We start from the raw sequence: 15,980 nt of genomic DNA on the forward strand, positions 1-15,980 counted from the left end.
TGAGTTGATCTGCCAGCATTCTCCAACAACGACCAATGATTTTTAAGTATCATTGTGTTTTTGTTTTGTTTTGTTTTGTTTTGTTTTTTTGAGATGGAGTCTCGTTCTGTCGCCCAGGCTGGGGTGCAGTGGCCGGATCTCAGCTCACTGCAAGCTCCGTCTCCCGGGTTCACGCCATTCTCCTGCCTCAGCCTCCCGAGTAGCTGGGACTACAGGCGCCCGCCCCCTCGCCCGGGTAGTTTTTTGTATTTTTTAGTAGAGACGGAGTTTCACCGTGTTAGCCAGGATGGTCTCGATCTCCTGACCTCGTGATCCGCCCGTCTGGGCCTCCCAAAATGGTGGGATTACAGGCTTGAGCCACCGCGCCCGGCCATATCATTGTGTTTTTAAGTATCATTGTGAATTCATGGATTTAAGCATATTTTATGAATTTCAATCCATTGCAGATAGTATCCATTTTGATACTTAAATTGTCCCATCTTTGGCCAGTGGGAACTACTCTAGTTGGCTCCTAAGTTCTTTTGTTACAATCCTAACACTCTTTGAAAGCTTCCTTGCCTATCTTGGACAATACCTGCCCCAAACCTGAAATCAGCCACTTACCCAAGGAGTTGTTTGTTGGTTCCTTTTAACAGGAAATGGTATTTACATAGCACAATTTGAATACTAGAGGTGTTTATTTTTACTGGATCATTGTTTCCAGGCCTTTTCAGGATAAAGCTGGGAAAATTTTAAGGATAAAATACACCATGAGCTCAGAGTTATATTTGCAATTTAAATTCAGAATTACAGAGTTTTCTCTTAACTTCATCAATCATAAATATGTATCTCTTTATTCCACACCAAAAATTCTGGTTCTCAGAGACACCAACATTATTAACCATTTGTTTTATCTCATGATATACCTAAAATAATCTCAGAATAACAATACCAACACTATCACCATAATATGACTATTGAAAAATATTTTTGCATTTCTTTTTCAGCATTATAGTATATTTCACTTGGGCTGTCATAGTCAAATTATTATGTTTTAAAGTCACTTGAATAGTTTGGTTAGAAGCATTCTGAGAAGAGTGCTATGTGGGCCTCTAGATTCTGTATTAAAATAGAGCCAACTGGTAAAGATGGCTTAGTGACTATGATGGTTAATACTGAGTGTTAATTTCATTGGATTGAAGGATACAAAGTATTGATCCTGGGTGTGTCTGTGAGGGTGTTGCCAAAAGAAATTAACATTTGAGTCAGTGGGCTAGGAAACGCAGATCTACCCTTAATCTGGGTGAGCACAATCTACTGCCAGCACAGCTAGAATAAAAAGCAGGCAGAAAAATATGAGAGACTGGCCTAGCCTTCCAGCCTACATCTTTCTCCTAGGCTGGATGCTTCCTGCCCTCGAACATCAGACTCCAAGTTCTTCAATTTGAGACTGAGACTGGCTCTCCTTGCTCCTCAAGCTTGCAGACAGCCCATTGTGGGACCCTGTGATCGTGTAAGTTAATACTTAATAAATTTCCCTTTATATATGTCTACCTATGTAGATATCCATGTCTATATAGATATTAATAAATCTAGAGAGACAGAAAGGAGACTGGTGATGACCAGTCTAGATGGCTAGATAGATATGGATATAGATACAGATCTCTATATAGATAGATATAGATATAGATATATATCCTATTAGTTCTGTCCCTCTAGAGAACCCTAATACAGTGACCCTATTTGGAATTGGTCCTTGTGTTAATTTCACTTGGCAAGTACTAAAAGATGATGATCTCAGATAGGCCTATGGCTGCAAAAACATGACATGGCTAAATCCCTTGGTTGCAATATCTCTTTTTTTTTTTTTGAGACGGAGTCTCGCTCGTCGCCCAGGCTGGAGTGCAGTGGCGCGACCTCGGCTCACTGCAAGCTCCACCTCCAGGGTTCATGCCATTCTCCTGCCTCAGTCTCCTGAGTAGCTGGGACTACAGGCATCCGCCACCATGCCCAGCTAATTTTTTGTATTTTTGGTAGAGATGGGGTTTCACCATGTTAGCCAGGATGGTCTCGATCTCCTGACCTCATGATCCGCCCGTCTCGGCCTCCCAAAGTGCTGGGAGTACAGGCATGAGCCACCGCGCCCAGCCTATCTCTTTTCTTTTTTAAGGGGGGTGGGGGGCGGGTCTCACTCTGTTGCCCAGGTTGGAATGCAATGGCGCTATCATAGCTCACTTCAGCCTCAAACTCCAGGGCTCAAGTGACCCTCCTGCCTCAGCTCCCAAAGTGCTGAGATTTTGCAATATTTTAAGGTCACAATATTATGTTATTCCACAAAAGTATCTGTCTGAGGCTAGGCATGGTGGTTCATACTTGTAATCCCAGTACTCTGACAGGCTGAGATGGAAGGACTGATTGAGGCCAGGAATTCAAGACCAGCCTGGTCAACACAGTAAGACCTCATCGAAAGAAAGAGAAAAGAAAAGAAAGAGGGAGGGAAGGAGGGAGGGAGGGAGGGAAGGAAGGGGGGGAGGGATGGATAAAGGAAGGAAGGAAGGAAGGAAGGAAGGAAGGAAGGAAGAAAAAAAGTATCTTTTTGAATCTTTTTCTATTTCTCCAAGTCTTTCTTTCTTTCGAAAAATTCTATTTCCATTCTTTCTTCACCTCTTTGCCTTTGTTAACCTTCTCTCCAAGCAACTCAGGAGCCTTTATTTTTTGTGTATTGATGAGGGAGAGGAAGAGGAATTGCTGTACAAAATAAAGCAATGAAAATGGAGTAGGTAGGAGGATAGACAGCTGCAAGGATCTGAGCTGGATAGACTGAACAAACCCTCATCCTAAGCAACTCACAGCTCAGATTTCTTCTCTGGACAGCTGGCTTTTTTCGTCCTTCTGGAATACTCTGCAAAGATAGGGGAGGGGCTGTGAACTACTTCTGCTATGGATCTTATTTAAAGTCAGCTACCTCCTAGATACTATCTGTAGAACCTAAATGTAATATTCAGCATAGCAGGGATGAAGATGATAAATGAAAGGTATCCAACTGCCCAACTGCCCACTGTAATTTTTAAAGGCCAGGAGCTCATCGTTACTAAAAATGCTGGAGGGCTGCCTGGAGTAGGCAGTGACCACAGAGTCACACAAGCTGGAATTGGATATTCGACTTGTCTGTCATATTTCTCTCCTCCCTCCGGGTCTTGGCACCCAATACTCCATATTCTTTCTAATCCTCCAACCCTCCCCACTCCCCCAACTCCCACACCCTACCCCCACCAACGTTCCTGGAATTTTGGACTCAGCTATTTTTAAAACCGTCAACTCAGTAGCCACCTCCCTCCCTGCTCAGCTGTCCGGTACTCTGGCCAGCCATATATTCCCCCTTCCCCCTACACCAAACCTTCTCTGGCTCCCTGACCTCAGTGAGACAGCAGCCGGCCTGGGGACCTGGGGGAGACATGGAGAAAGAGACGGAGGACCCCCTGGCTGGAGCTGACCCACAGAGTAGGGAATCATGGCTGGAGAATTGGATAGCAGAGTAATGTTTGACCTCTGGAAACAGTAAGTCAAAATGAAATTGCAATTCCTTTAACAAGCTTTTATATTGAAGTTAGACTTTTATAAAATTACAAACACCTACTTGGATGTCTCTCATCCAAATGCTGGGATCTCTCCCTACCAAGGTGCCCCAATCTCCATTTCTCTTTCTGTCTTCTTTCTGGCCTCTGGCCTCTAGTTATTTGAAGTTTAATTCTCTGTCTCTCCTCTGGCAGTCTTAGCCCTCTCTTTACCTTATTACCTCAAGACTTCTGATGAAGTTTTACAAAGAGTTCCCTACATCCTCTATTCCATAGTTTTCTTACCAAGGCCAAATATGACCTCTCAGACCTCACTGACACCCTCCTATCCTGCCCCCACTTAGCAATGCCCTTCACATTGAGATTCCAAGGGTGGGGGCTGCTCCTTTAAATTATTTCTCCCCACAACTCTAGTCCCTCCATTCTATTCTCCCTCTTGCAGGATGCTTCCCCAATCATATCCTTACCCATAAGACAGGGGAGTTAGTCAGGAGGGATTTAGCCCCTCCCCAACTCCTGTCTTCATAAAAAAAACTGAGAACTTCAGAATTTGAAAAGGAGAGATTAATGGCAAGAGTGGTTCTTCAGTGAAATTTGGGAAAATACAAGAACTGTTGACTTAGAAAAAACAAATATTGATTTGCATGTTTGGTTTGCATCCCATTATTCCATGAGAGAGGGAGATTAAAATTGCAGCTCGCTAGAGCTGATGAAAAGAGATCGGTTCCCTTTTCGTTTGAATACTGATGTTCTAGAGAGGATGGGTATGCCACCCTTACTCCTTCTTGTGTTCTTCTGACACAAAGAAGGCAAAGAAATGTATGACTCCTAGAAGGCATCTCCTCCTAATGGAGAGGAACAAGTAAGAAGTATGTTTCTGAAATATTTTCAGGTCCTAATTTTATTAGGGTACTCACTAGGATTAATGGTATCTGATCTATCCCCATGATTCCTCCATCTTTGACATATCTGCTGTTTGGTAGCTTAGGATGGAGCAATACAGTGGACTCTGGCCCCTTGAGTTCATTCAACCTTCCCTCCACCCCCACCTAGGGGTATTGCACAAGGGCCCTAAAAGTGGCCACAGGAACAGGGCAAAGAGGCTTCACTGCCACACTTATAGTTTGAGGAGCCCCAATCTCCCCAAATTCCAATCTGCTCATCCTTTTCTTGATCTCCCCAGATTTGCTTCACATTATCCTGACCAGTCTTCAACTCTTCTCTCTCTCTCCATGTGCAGCCAAATTTCTTTTTTCAGTCACTTACAGGGCTTCCGGTCAAAATTCACTAGGTAGGAGGGTCATCAGCTGGGAAGAACCGGCGCCTGGGGAACCTGGCTGGATAGGTATGGGGGAGCCAGGCCAGTCCCCTAGTCCCAGGTCCTCCCATGGCAGTCCCCCAACTCTAAGCACTCTCACTCTCCTGCTGCTCCTCTGTGGACATGGTAAGGAAGGGCCAGGGAAGGGTTTGGGGAAATCTAGAGGGTAGGCTGCTATGTAAGGGTGGGCATGTGAGCCTGAATGAGTGAGGAGAGATGTGCGCTGAGAGTCCCGGTCACTCGCCCTGCTCTCAAATAGGAATATTTTATTGCCCGTTCAGTTTAGGGAAGGCCACTGGGGAAGCCCTTGGTCGACAGGCAGAAGTGATGTGGCGGGCTTACACATTTTAGTAAGACAGCCGAGAGAAGTAGGGACAAGGGGGTTGGGGGCTGGGGAAAGCCCTTAGTTAGGTTTTAGGAAGACTGGAATCCCCTGATGAGATTTGGAAGAGTTATGAGCAAACTACACTCTGATAGAGCAGAGGTCTGACGACCGTCTCACAATCCTCTCCCTTCTGTCTTTAGCTCATTCTCAATGCAAGATCCTCCGCTGCAATGCTGAGTATGTATCATCCACTCTGAACCTTAGAGGTGGCGGTTCATCAGGAGCACTTCGAGGAGGAGGAGGAGGCCGGGGTGGAGGGGTGGGCTCTGGCGGCCTCTGTCGAGCCCTCCGCTCCTATGCGCTCTGCACTCGGCGCACCGCCCGCACCTGCCGTGGGGACCTCGCCTTCCATTCGGCGGTACATGGCATCGAAGACCTGATGATCCAGCACAACTGCTCGCGCCAGGGCCCTACAGCCCCTCCCCCGCCCCGGGGCCCCGCCCTTCCAGGCGCCGGCTCCGGCCTCCCTGCCCCGGACCCTTGTGACTATGAAGGCCGGTTTTCCCGGCTGCATGGTCGTCCCCCGGGGTTCTTGCATTGCGCTTCCTTCGGGGACCCCCATGTGCGCAGCTTCCACCACCATTTTCACACATGCCGTGTCCAAGGAGCTTGGCCTCTACTGGATAATGACTTCCTCTTTGTCCAAGCCACCAGCTCCCCCATGGCGTTGGGGGCCAACGCTACGGCCACCCGGAAGGTCAGGCACTCAATCTTCCTTCCGATCTACCTCATCAGATTCTTCCACGGGCACCATTCCCCCCCATCCCCACTAGTCAACAGCAGTGCTCCCTAATTCCCTTTTCTTCCTCAACCTCTCCCCCATCTTGAATCACTCCCTTCTACCAAACACTTGGAGCTGTAAACCACTTCCCCTTAATGGGAATTTCACTCAAATGCAGAAAACATTGAAGAGAGCAGACCTGAGGAGTTTCAGAAGGGAAACTTTTCCCTCTCCTAGGAAGTTGCCAAGATTAAGTAGAGAGAGGGGTTAAGTAGGGATGAGGTGATACTGGAACGTAAATAGGAGAAGCGATCAAGGACTGAGGGCCATAATAGTCCTGCATCTCTACTTGGATCAGATCCCTAACTATGTATGAGGTCTGATTGGGGGGAAGATGCACTGAACCCAAAATGAACTGTTTTCCCTCTTGCCCTCACAGCTCACCATCATATTTAAGAACATGCAGGAATGCATTGATCAGAAGGTCTATCAGGCTGAGGTGGATAATCTTCCTGCAGCCTTTGAAGATGGTTCTATCAATGGAGGTGACCGACCTGGGGGATCCAGTTTGTCGATTCAAACTGCTAACCCTGGGAACCATGTGGAGATCCAAGCTGCCTACATTGGCACAACTATAATCATTCGGCAGACAGCTGGGCAGCTCTCCTTCTCCATCAAGGTAGCAGAGGATGTGGCCATGGCCTTCTCAGCTGAACAGGACCTGCAGCTCTGTGTTGGGGGGTGCCCTCCAAGTCAGCGACTCTCTCGATCAGAGCGCAGTCGTCGGGGAGCTATAACCATTGATACTGCCAGACGGCTGTGCAAGGAAGGGCTTCCAGTGGAAGATGCTTACTTCCATTCCTGTGTCTTTGATGTTTTAATTTCTGGTGATCCCAACTTTACTGTGGCAGCTCAGGCAGCACTGGAGGATGCCCGAGCCTTCCTGCCAGACTTAGAGAAGCTGCATCTCTTCCCCTCAGATGCTGGGGTTTCTCTTTCCTCAGCAACCCTCCTAGCCCCACTCCTTCCTGGGCTCTTTGTCCTGTGGCTTTGCATTCAGTAAGGAAGCCATTAGTCCTATTACTAGTTTGGAAATGATTTGGGGATAGAGATTGGCATAGGAGAATATAAAGAATCATTAAAGGAAGCAGGGCCCAGAAGACACATGAAACAATGACATTATCCAGAGTCAGATGAGGCTGCAGTCCAGGGTTGAAATTATCACAGAGTAAGGGTTCTGGGCAAGGTTTCTGCATTCCAGACCTCTTCACCAAATTTTCCGGCCCCATTTACAGTAAAAAAATTGTTCTAATCCATTTACTGCAGATTTCAGCCTACAAGCTTAGAGGTCACGAAGATTTTAACAATCAGTAAAGATTTAAGGGTTGAGATTTTTAAGAGGCAAGAGCTGAAAGCAGAAGACAGGATCATTAGCCATAAGAAACTCAAAGGAAGAAGAAATAATTAGGGAAAGAAGTCTATTTGATGAATATGTGTGTGTAAGGTATGTTCTGCTTTCTTGGTTCAAAAATGAAGCGGGCGTTGTCTAGCTCTTAGGTGAAGGGAGTCTCTGCTTTGGAAGAACGGCACAGGTAGGACAGAAGTATCATCCCTACCCCCTAACTAATCTGTTATTAAAGCTACAAATTCTTCACACCATCCTCTGTTGCCTATGTTGAATCTCTTTACAGATGCTTGAAATGGAATAAATGCAATGTGTTCACTCCACTGAAAGAGGGCTGGGAAGTATCAGATACTGTTTCCATCTCAGGGAGTTTACAGGCTATTGTGGCGAGACAACACCATTCACATGAAAGAGTGATGAGTGTGTAATTATTCACTAAATCCTACAGTACGGTGCGTTCAGATGGGAAGATGGTAGATTTGAACTAAAGTAATAAGAATAATAAAAGGTAACAGAGAAGATAGGATTTGAAGTGAGCTTTGAAGACTGGGTAAGATTCAAATTGTTAACGATCTTCCAGGCAACGAAAACCATCTGGAGTTATGCATAGATTCATGATTCAGTGAGGAAATGAACAAAACTCAAATGCAGTAGACAAGGAGTAATGGGACAGGAGGTTAGACAGGCAGAGGCCAGATTATGAAGCACCTTAAAAAGGGGGTAAGGGGTTTAAATTTGATTAAGAGTTTACACTTATTGAAGCTTAAAATCTGCCAGGCAATGTTTTAAACACTTTTAAAATATCGACTTAATTCTCATAGCTCTCTAAGGAAGGTGGTATTCTTATCTCTATTTTTATATAAGGAAACTTGTCTCCAGTCACACAGCTAATAAATTATGGAACTTGCCTCCAGTCACACAGTTAACAAAGGCAGAGCCAGAAACTGAACCTATTCCGTTTGGATCCAGAAACTTAATTTTTAATCACTATACTATATTGTCAAGGAAGCAGAGAGCCATTAAACATTCTAGTTGTGGAGCTGGTAAAGATTCTAAAAGGTGAGCTATGGTGGTCGATGTCACCACAAAAGTGACTCTGAGGCTGGGCGCAGTGGCTGACACCTGTAATCCCAGCACTTTGGGGCCAGGAGTTTGAGACCAGCCTGGGCAACACCGCAAAACCCCATCTCTACTAAAAATACAAGAAATTAGCCAGGCATGATAGTCCAAGTCTGTAATCCTATAATCCCAGCTACTCGAGAGGCAGAGGCATGAGAATCAAGAATTGCTTGAACCGGGGCCAGGAGGTGGAGGTTACAGTGAGCTGAGACCACGCCACTACACTCCAGCCTGGGCAACAGAGTGAGACTGTCAAAAACAAACAACAACAAAAAAAAGACGACTCTCTTCTACTCTCTTCTCACATAAAGCCAAAAAGAGAGAGTTGGAAAAGGAGGGAAAGCCCAAAGTTGAAGGAATCTAGTTTGTAGAAAAAAGACTAAGAAGAGATGCTGTTCTAGGTGAGGGTGCTCTAAAGTAACAATGCTGCTCTCAACAAAATTACGAAGGAAGTAACTTTTACATTTAATATCTTCCCCGTTTCTGGTCTCATCCTCCCCACTCAGGTACTCCATAGCCAAGGGCCTGTCCTCCCTGCCCTAATCAAGTACTCACCATTATCTTCCACCTCTCCTCTCAGTCCCTGACACCTGACAATACTCCCCTGAACAAATATTATAGTAGGGCCCTTTGTATCTACTAATTCTGCATCCAAAGATTCAACCAACCACACACTGAAAATACTTGGGAAGTGGCCAGGCGCGGTGGCTCACACTTGTAATCCCAGCACTTTGGGAGGCCGAGGCAGGCGGATCACAAGGTCAGGAGTTTGAGACCAGCCTGACCAACATGGTGACACCCTGTCTCTACTAAAAATACAAAAATTAGTCGGGCATGGTGGCAGGCACCTGTAATCCCAGCTACTTGGGAGGCTGAGGCAGGAGAATCACTTGAAACTGGAAGGCGGACGTTGCAGTGAGCCGAAATCACGCCATTGCACTCCAGCCTAGGCTACAAAGGAAGACTCCATCTCAAAAAAAAAAAGAAAAGAAAAGAAAAGAAAATGTTTGGGGGAAAAAATAAATAACAACACAATAATTAAAAAATACAAATAAAAATACAGTGTAACAATTTTTTTTTTTTTTGAGATGGAGTTTCGCTCTTGCTGCCCAAGCTGGAGTGCATTGGCATGATCTCAGCTCACTGCAGTCTCCACCTCCCAGGTTCAAGTGATTCTCCTGCCTCAGCCTCCCAAGTAGCTGGGATTACAGGCACACACCACCATGCTGGGCTAATTTTTTGTATTTTTAGTAGAAACGGGATTTCACCATGTTAGCCAGGCTGGTCTTGAACTCCTGACCTCAGGTGCTCCACCGGCCTCAGCCTCCCAAAGTGCTGGGATTACAGGCGTGAGCCACCGTGCCCGCCAACAACTTTTTATATTGTATTTACATTGTATTAGGCATTACAAGCAATCTAGAGAATATTTAAAGTATACCGGGCTGGGTGCAGTGTCTCATGCCTGTAATCCCAGCACTTTGGGAGGCCTAGGTGGGCAGATCGCTTGAGGCCAGGAGTTCGAGATCAGCCTAGCCAACATGGGGAAACCCTGTCTCTACTGAAAGTACAAAAGTTATCTGGGTGTGGTGGCGCTTGCCTGTAGTCCCAGTTGCTTGGGAGGCTGAGGCAGGAGAATCACTTGAACCCAGGAGGCAGAGGTTGCAGTGAGCCGAGAGTCAGCCAGTCCATTTCAGCATGGGCGACAGAGTGAGACTCTGTCTCCAAAAAAAAAAAAAACCAGTATACAGGAGAATGTGCATAGGTTATACGCAAATACTATATGCCATCTTATAGAAGGGACTTAAGCATCCTCAGATTTTGGTTTCTGCAGGGTTTGGGTGGTCCTAGAACCAATCCCCTTTGTATATCAAGGGACAACTTTGGCCAGTACTTACCAGACAAGGTGTTCTATCTGGTCTGCCATTTCAAATTTCTCCTGCAATTCTTTATCCTCTAGTCCCTCCTCTCCACCTCTTCTAAGGGCCACAGCCATTATGCCATTCCCTCAAAGCACTGTCTCTATGCTTTCCAAAATAACCTTTAGCTAATGGAGAAAATAATGTGTTATAATGAAAAAAAAAATTGGGGGAAGAGACATATCCAGGGATCTCTCTTCACGTCACAGAAAATACAGGTATTTTAACTCAAAACATCCTTTTGAAGAACTACTGTTTGTATTGGTTCTCTTAAAAGAGTAACTTTATCCCTCAGGTGTGGGAATTCCAAGTAAATTGAGAAGAATTTCACAGCCAACTGGTAAGTGAAATTCTTTGATGACAACTGTCATGTAATACTTTCCTTCGCCCAGGCTTAGAGCTAGCCTTATTACTGTTTTTTCTTTTTTTTTTTTTTGAGGCAAGTCTCACTCTCTCACCCAGGCTAGAGTGCAGAGGCGTGATCTCGGCTCACTGCAGTCTCTACCTCCCGGATTCAAGTGATTCTCCTGCCTCAGCTTCCCGAGTAGCTGGGGTTACAGATGCCCGCCACCATGCCTGGCTAATTTTTGTATTTTCAGTAGAGATGGGGTTTCACCATGTTGGCCAGGCTGGTCTCAAACTCCTGGCCTCAAGTGATCTGCCTGCCTCAGCCTCCCAAAGTGCTAGGATTGTAGGCATGAGCCACCACGCCCAGCCCAACTAGCCCTATTATTAATGGAGTATTTTTAAATAGGTAGCTCAAAATAAGCATATGAAAAGATGCTCAACATCATTAGTCATTGAGGAAATACAAATCAAATCAAAGCAACAGTGAAAAAAATACTACATACCCACTAGAATGGTTAAAATGAAAAAGATTGTTAAATGAAATACAAAATGTTGGGAAAATGTGGAGCTTTCATGTGCTGTTGGTGGGAATGTAAAATGGTACAACTACTTTGTAAAACAGTTTGGCAGTTCGTTAAAAGTGTGGCCGGGTGTGGTGGCTCACGCCTGTAATCCCAGCACTTTGGGAGGCAGAGATGGGTGGATCACGAGGTCAGGAGATCGAGACCAGCCTGGCTAACACGGTGAAACCCCGTCTCTACTAAAAATACAAAAAATTAGCCGGGCGCAGTGGCGGGCGCCTGTAGTCCCAGCTACTTGGGAGGCTGAGGCAGGAGACTGGCATGAACCCGGGAGGTGGAGCTTGCAGTGAGCCAAGATCGTGCCACTGCACTCCAGCCTGGGCCACAGAGCAAGACTCCGCCTCAAAAAAAAAAAAAGGTAAGTGTACACTTACCATACAAACTAGACATTCCAAACTTAGGTACTGACCCAAGAGAAATGATAACATGTGCTGCACAAAAACGTATATGCAAATGCTTCTAACAGTTTTATCTGCAATAAGCAAAAGCTGGAAACAACTCAGTGTTGAAATGGTGAATCGATACACCAATTGTAGTAAATTCACAGAATTGAATACTACACAGCAATAAAATGAAATCAATTCCTGATACACACAACATGGATAAATCTCAAAGTAATAATGCAAGTGAAAAAAGCTGTTGCCCTGCAAAAAAAAGAGTACATACCATCTGCTTCCATTCATATCAAATTATTAAAAATTTTCAGCAGATCATAGACTGTAAAAAAATATATATAAAATGTTAGCAAACATATAGTGAGAAAAGGTGATCAATGGTTGCTTAAGGAATGGGCAGAGTGAAGGAGGGATGGCTTACAAAGGGGCATGAATGGTGGCTCACACTTGTAATCCCAGCATTTTGGGAGGCTTAGGAGGGTGAATAACTTGAAGCCAGAGGTTTGAGACCAGCCTGGCCAACATGGCAGAACTCTGTCTCTAATAAAAAGCCCTGTCTCTACCAAAAACCCTGTCTCCACTAAAATGCCCTGTCTCTACTGAGTGTGGTAGCACAAGCCTGAAATCCCAGTTACTCAGGAGGCTGAGGAGCGAGAATCACTTGAACCCAGGAGCTGGAGGTTGCAGAAAGCCGAGATCACGCCATTGCGCTCCAGCCTACGCAACAGAGCAAGACTCTGTCTCAAAACAACCCAAAGGGGCATGAGGAAACTCATGGGGATGATAGACATGTTCATTGTTTTGTTTGTGGCAGCGGTTTCATGGAGATATATATATGTGTGTGTGTGTATATATACATATGTATATATATGTATATATGTCAAAACCGATGAAATGATACACCTTAAATATATACAATTTATCATACATCAAGTATACTTCAATAAAGCTGTAGATTTCTTTTTTAATGGGTAGCACATCTTTCTCTCTTTTCTTGGTGGATCAGACAAAAGGCTTAGAATGAGGCCGGGCGCGGTGGCTCAAGCCTGTAATCCCAGCACTTTGGGAGGCCGAGACGGGTGGATCACGAGGTCAGGAGATCGAGACCATCCTGGCTAACACGGTGAAACCCCGTCTCTACTAAAAAATACAAAAAAACTAGCCGGGTGAGGTGGCGGGCGCCTGTAGTCCCAGCTACTCGGGAGGCTGAGGCAGGAGAATGGCGTAAACCTGGGAGGAGGAGCTTGCAGTGAGCTGAGATCCGGCCACTGCACTCCAGCTTGGGTGACAGAGCAAAACTCCGTCTCAAAAAAAAAAAAAAAAGGCTTAGAATGACCATAGCATGACAAGGAAGATTACAACAGAGACTTTCCTTCTTCTAGGAAACATACAAAAGAAGAGGGTGCCAGAACAAAGGAAAGAGCATATTTAGTGATTTTATATTCTCCGCTACTCCTATGACAGGGACCACATTCCTTCCTTCAGAATGTCATTCTCAAAGTCAGAGACCACAGAAAGGAGGTTTTCCAATTTAAGAAAATCAACCCTGTGAATCATAATTCTGTCTTTCCACTTCACCAAGAGTCAGCAGGTGGTGCTAGTGACTAAAAAGTGACTTGACAGACAAGAGGCAAGTTTCCAGGGAAAGAAAAATTACCGTCTAAGATTATCTGATATGTTGACCATTTGAGAGAAAATATTAATAGGCATTTGCCAGAATTGACATTTAGGAAATAAATTGAAGACAGGAACATAGTAAACGAAGTAAAATTTTAAATAAATTATAATTGAACAATAAACAAAGGGTTGTTCAAGACATGCATCAATATATACTACTTGGCTCCTTGATGGGTATCATTTACATAGTAATACTAATGTAAACACTGACTACTGATTCAACCAGAATTATGCTATAACTTTCTATTGGGAGGATGAGGTAAGGGGAAAGGAAAGGTGGGAATATAGCATGATGTAAGAGTTAAAATTTCAATTACTATAACCATAAGAGAGTAGATATGTCTAATATTTATTTTGTTTCTTTTTTTTTTTTTTTTTGAGACGGAGTCTCTCACTGTTACCCAGGCTGCAGTGCAGTGGCACAATCTCAGCTCACTGCAACCTCCACATTCCGGGTTCAAGCAATTCTCCTGCCTCAGCCTCCCGAGTAGCTGTGACTACAGGCATGCACCACCAGACCCGTCTACTTTTTATATTTTTGATAGAGATGGGTTTCACCATGTTGGTCAGGCTGGTCTCAAACTCCTGACCTCAAGAGATCCACCCACCTCAGCCTCTCAAAATATATATATAATGTTAGCAAATATATAGTGAGAAAAGGAGATCAATGGTTGCTTAAGGGATGGGCAGAGAGAAGGAGGAATGGCTTACAAAGGGGCATGAAGTAGGCTCTGTTGTTCTTACTCTGTCGCCAGACTGGAGTGCAGTGGCCCAATCTCGGTTCACCCTATCCTCCACCTTTCAGGTTCAAGCAATTCTCATGCCTCAGCCTCCCAAGTAGTTGGGACTACAGGCATGAGCCACCACACCAAGCCTACGTGTATTTTTATATTTTCAACACCCAGTCTGGCACATGATTTGTTAATGTTTTTAAAAAGGAAAATAGGCTAGGCCAGGTAAGTGGTTTACGCCCATAATCCCAGCACTTTGGGAGGCCAAGGCTGGCGGATCACCTGAGGCCAGGAGTTCGAGACCAGCCTGGCCAACGTGGGAAACCCCATCTCCACTAAAAATACAAAAATTAGCCCAGCATGGTGGTGTGGCCTGTAGTCCCAGCTATTTGGGAGGCTGAGGCAGGAGAATCACTTGAACCCAGGAGGTGGAGGTTGCAGTGAGCTGAGATTTCGCCACTGCCACTCCAGCCTGGGTAACAGAGCGAGACTCTCTCTCAAAAAAAAAAAAAAAAAAAAAAAAAAAAGGAAAGAAAAAAAAGAAAAAGAAATATGAAGTGCATACTAGACGAAAAAGCTGAAAGAGGGGCAGGGTGCGGTGGCTTCTGCCTGTAATCCTAGGCATGGATTTAAGAGGCCTAGGTAGGTGGATCCCTTGAGCCCAGGAGTTTGAGACCAGCCTGGGCAACATAGCAAAACCCTGTCTCTACAAAATATATAAAAATTAGCTGGGCGGCCGGGCGCGGTGGCCCAAGCCTGTAATCCCAGCACTTTGGGAGGCCGAGATGGGCGGATCACGAGGTCAGGAGATCGAGACCATCCTGGCTAACACGGTGAAACCCCGTCTCTACTAAAAAATACAAAAAACTACCCGGGCGATGAGGCTGGCGCCTGTAGTCCCAGCTACTCGGGAGGCTGAGACAGGAGAATGGCGTGAACCCGGGAGGCGGAGCTTGCAGTGAGCTGAGATCCGGCCACTGCACTCCAGCCTGGGTGACAGAGCAAGACTCCGTCTCAAAAAAAAAAAAAAAAAAAATTAGCTGGGCATGGTGGTGTGTGCCTGCAGTCCCAGATACTTGGGAGGCTAAGGCAGGAGGATCACCTGAGCTCAGAGAGTCAAGGCTGCAGTGAGCCATGATCATGCCACTGCACTCTGGTCTGGGTGACAGAGTGAGATCCTGTTTAAAAAAAAAAAAAGGCAGGGGCGAGGGCCAGGTGCGGTGGTTCATTCTTATAATCCCAGCACTTTGAGAGGCCAAGTGGGGGCAGATCACTTGGGCCAGGAGTTCAAGATCAGCTGGCCAACATGGTGAAACCTCATCTGTACTAAAAATACAAAAATCAGCCAGACGTGGTGGTGTGGGCCTGTAATCCCAGCTATTCAGGTGGCTGAGGTAGGAGAATTGCTTGAAGCTAGGAGGTGGAGGTTGCAGTGAGCCAAGATCATACCACTGCTCTCCAGCCTGGGGCCGAGATTGCCCCACTGCACTCCAGCCTGGGTGACAGAGTGAGATTCTGTCTCAAAAAAAAAAAAAAGAAAGAAAAAGAAAAGGGGGCTTGGGCTTGAGGACTGCTGTTTTTTGTAAAATCATTTAATATCATGTGATTTCTAACTACATGATGTTACATTACATTGATTAAAAAGAGGAGCATTTGGCTAAGCGCAGTGGCTCATGCCTGTAATCCTAGCACTTTGGGAGGCTGAGGTGGGAGGATCACCTGAGGTCAGGAGTTTAAGATCTGCCCAGCCAACATGGTAAAACTCTATCTCTACTAAAAATACAAAAATTGGGTCTGGGTGCAGTGGCTCACGCCTGTAATCCCAGCACT

General features: G+C 45.4%; 1 protein-coding gene across 3 annotated transcripts; it reads left to right on the top strand.

The window, feature by feature from the left end:
- The first annotated feature begins 3,198 nt into the window (after positions 1–3,198).
- Positions 3,199–7,639, top strand: HJV (hemojuvelin BMP co-receptor). Of its 3 annotated transcripts, none has more exons than XM_033197911.1 (4): positions 3,276–3,537; positions 4,813–4,998; positions 5,398–5,954; positions 6,418–7,639. In XM_033197911.1, the coding sequence occupies exons 2-4, from the start codon at positions 4,902–4,904 to the stop codon at positions 7,039–7,041; spliced, it is 1,278 nt and encodes a 425-aa protein (XP_033053802.1). In that variant the 5' UTR covers positions 3,276–3,537; positions 4,813–4,901; the 3' UTR covers positions 7,042–7,639. The 3 variants fall into 3 exon arrangements, with proteins under 3 accessions (XP_033053803.1, XP_033053802.1, XP_033053801.1); XM_033197910.1 differs by having other exon boundaries at positions 3,295–3,537; positions 4,795–4,998; XM_033197912.1 differs by lacking the exon at positions 4,813–4,998 and having other exon boundaries at positions 3,199–3,537.
- Positions 7,640–15,980: the final 8,341 nt, after the last annotated feature.

This window comes from Trachypithecus francoisi, unplaced genomic scaffold (genome assembly GCF_009764315.1).
Source record: "Trachypithecus francoisi isolate TF-2019V2 unplaced genomic scaffold, Tfra_2.0 Lachesis_group5, whole genome shotgun sequence".
In the NCBI taxonomy this organism is placed as follows: domain Eukaryota; kingdom Metazoa; phylum Chordata; class Mammalia; order Primates; family Cercopithecidae; genus Trachypithecus; species Trachypithecus francoisi.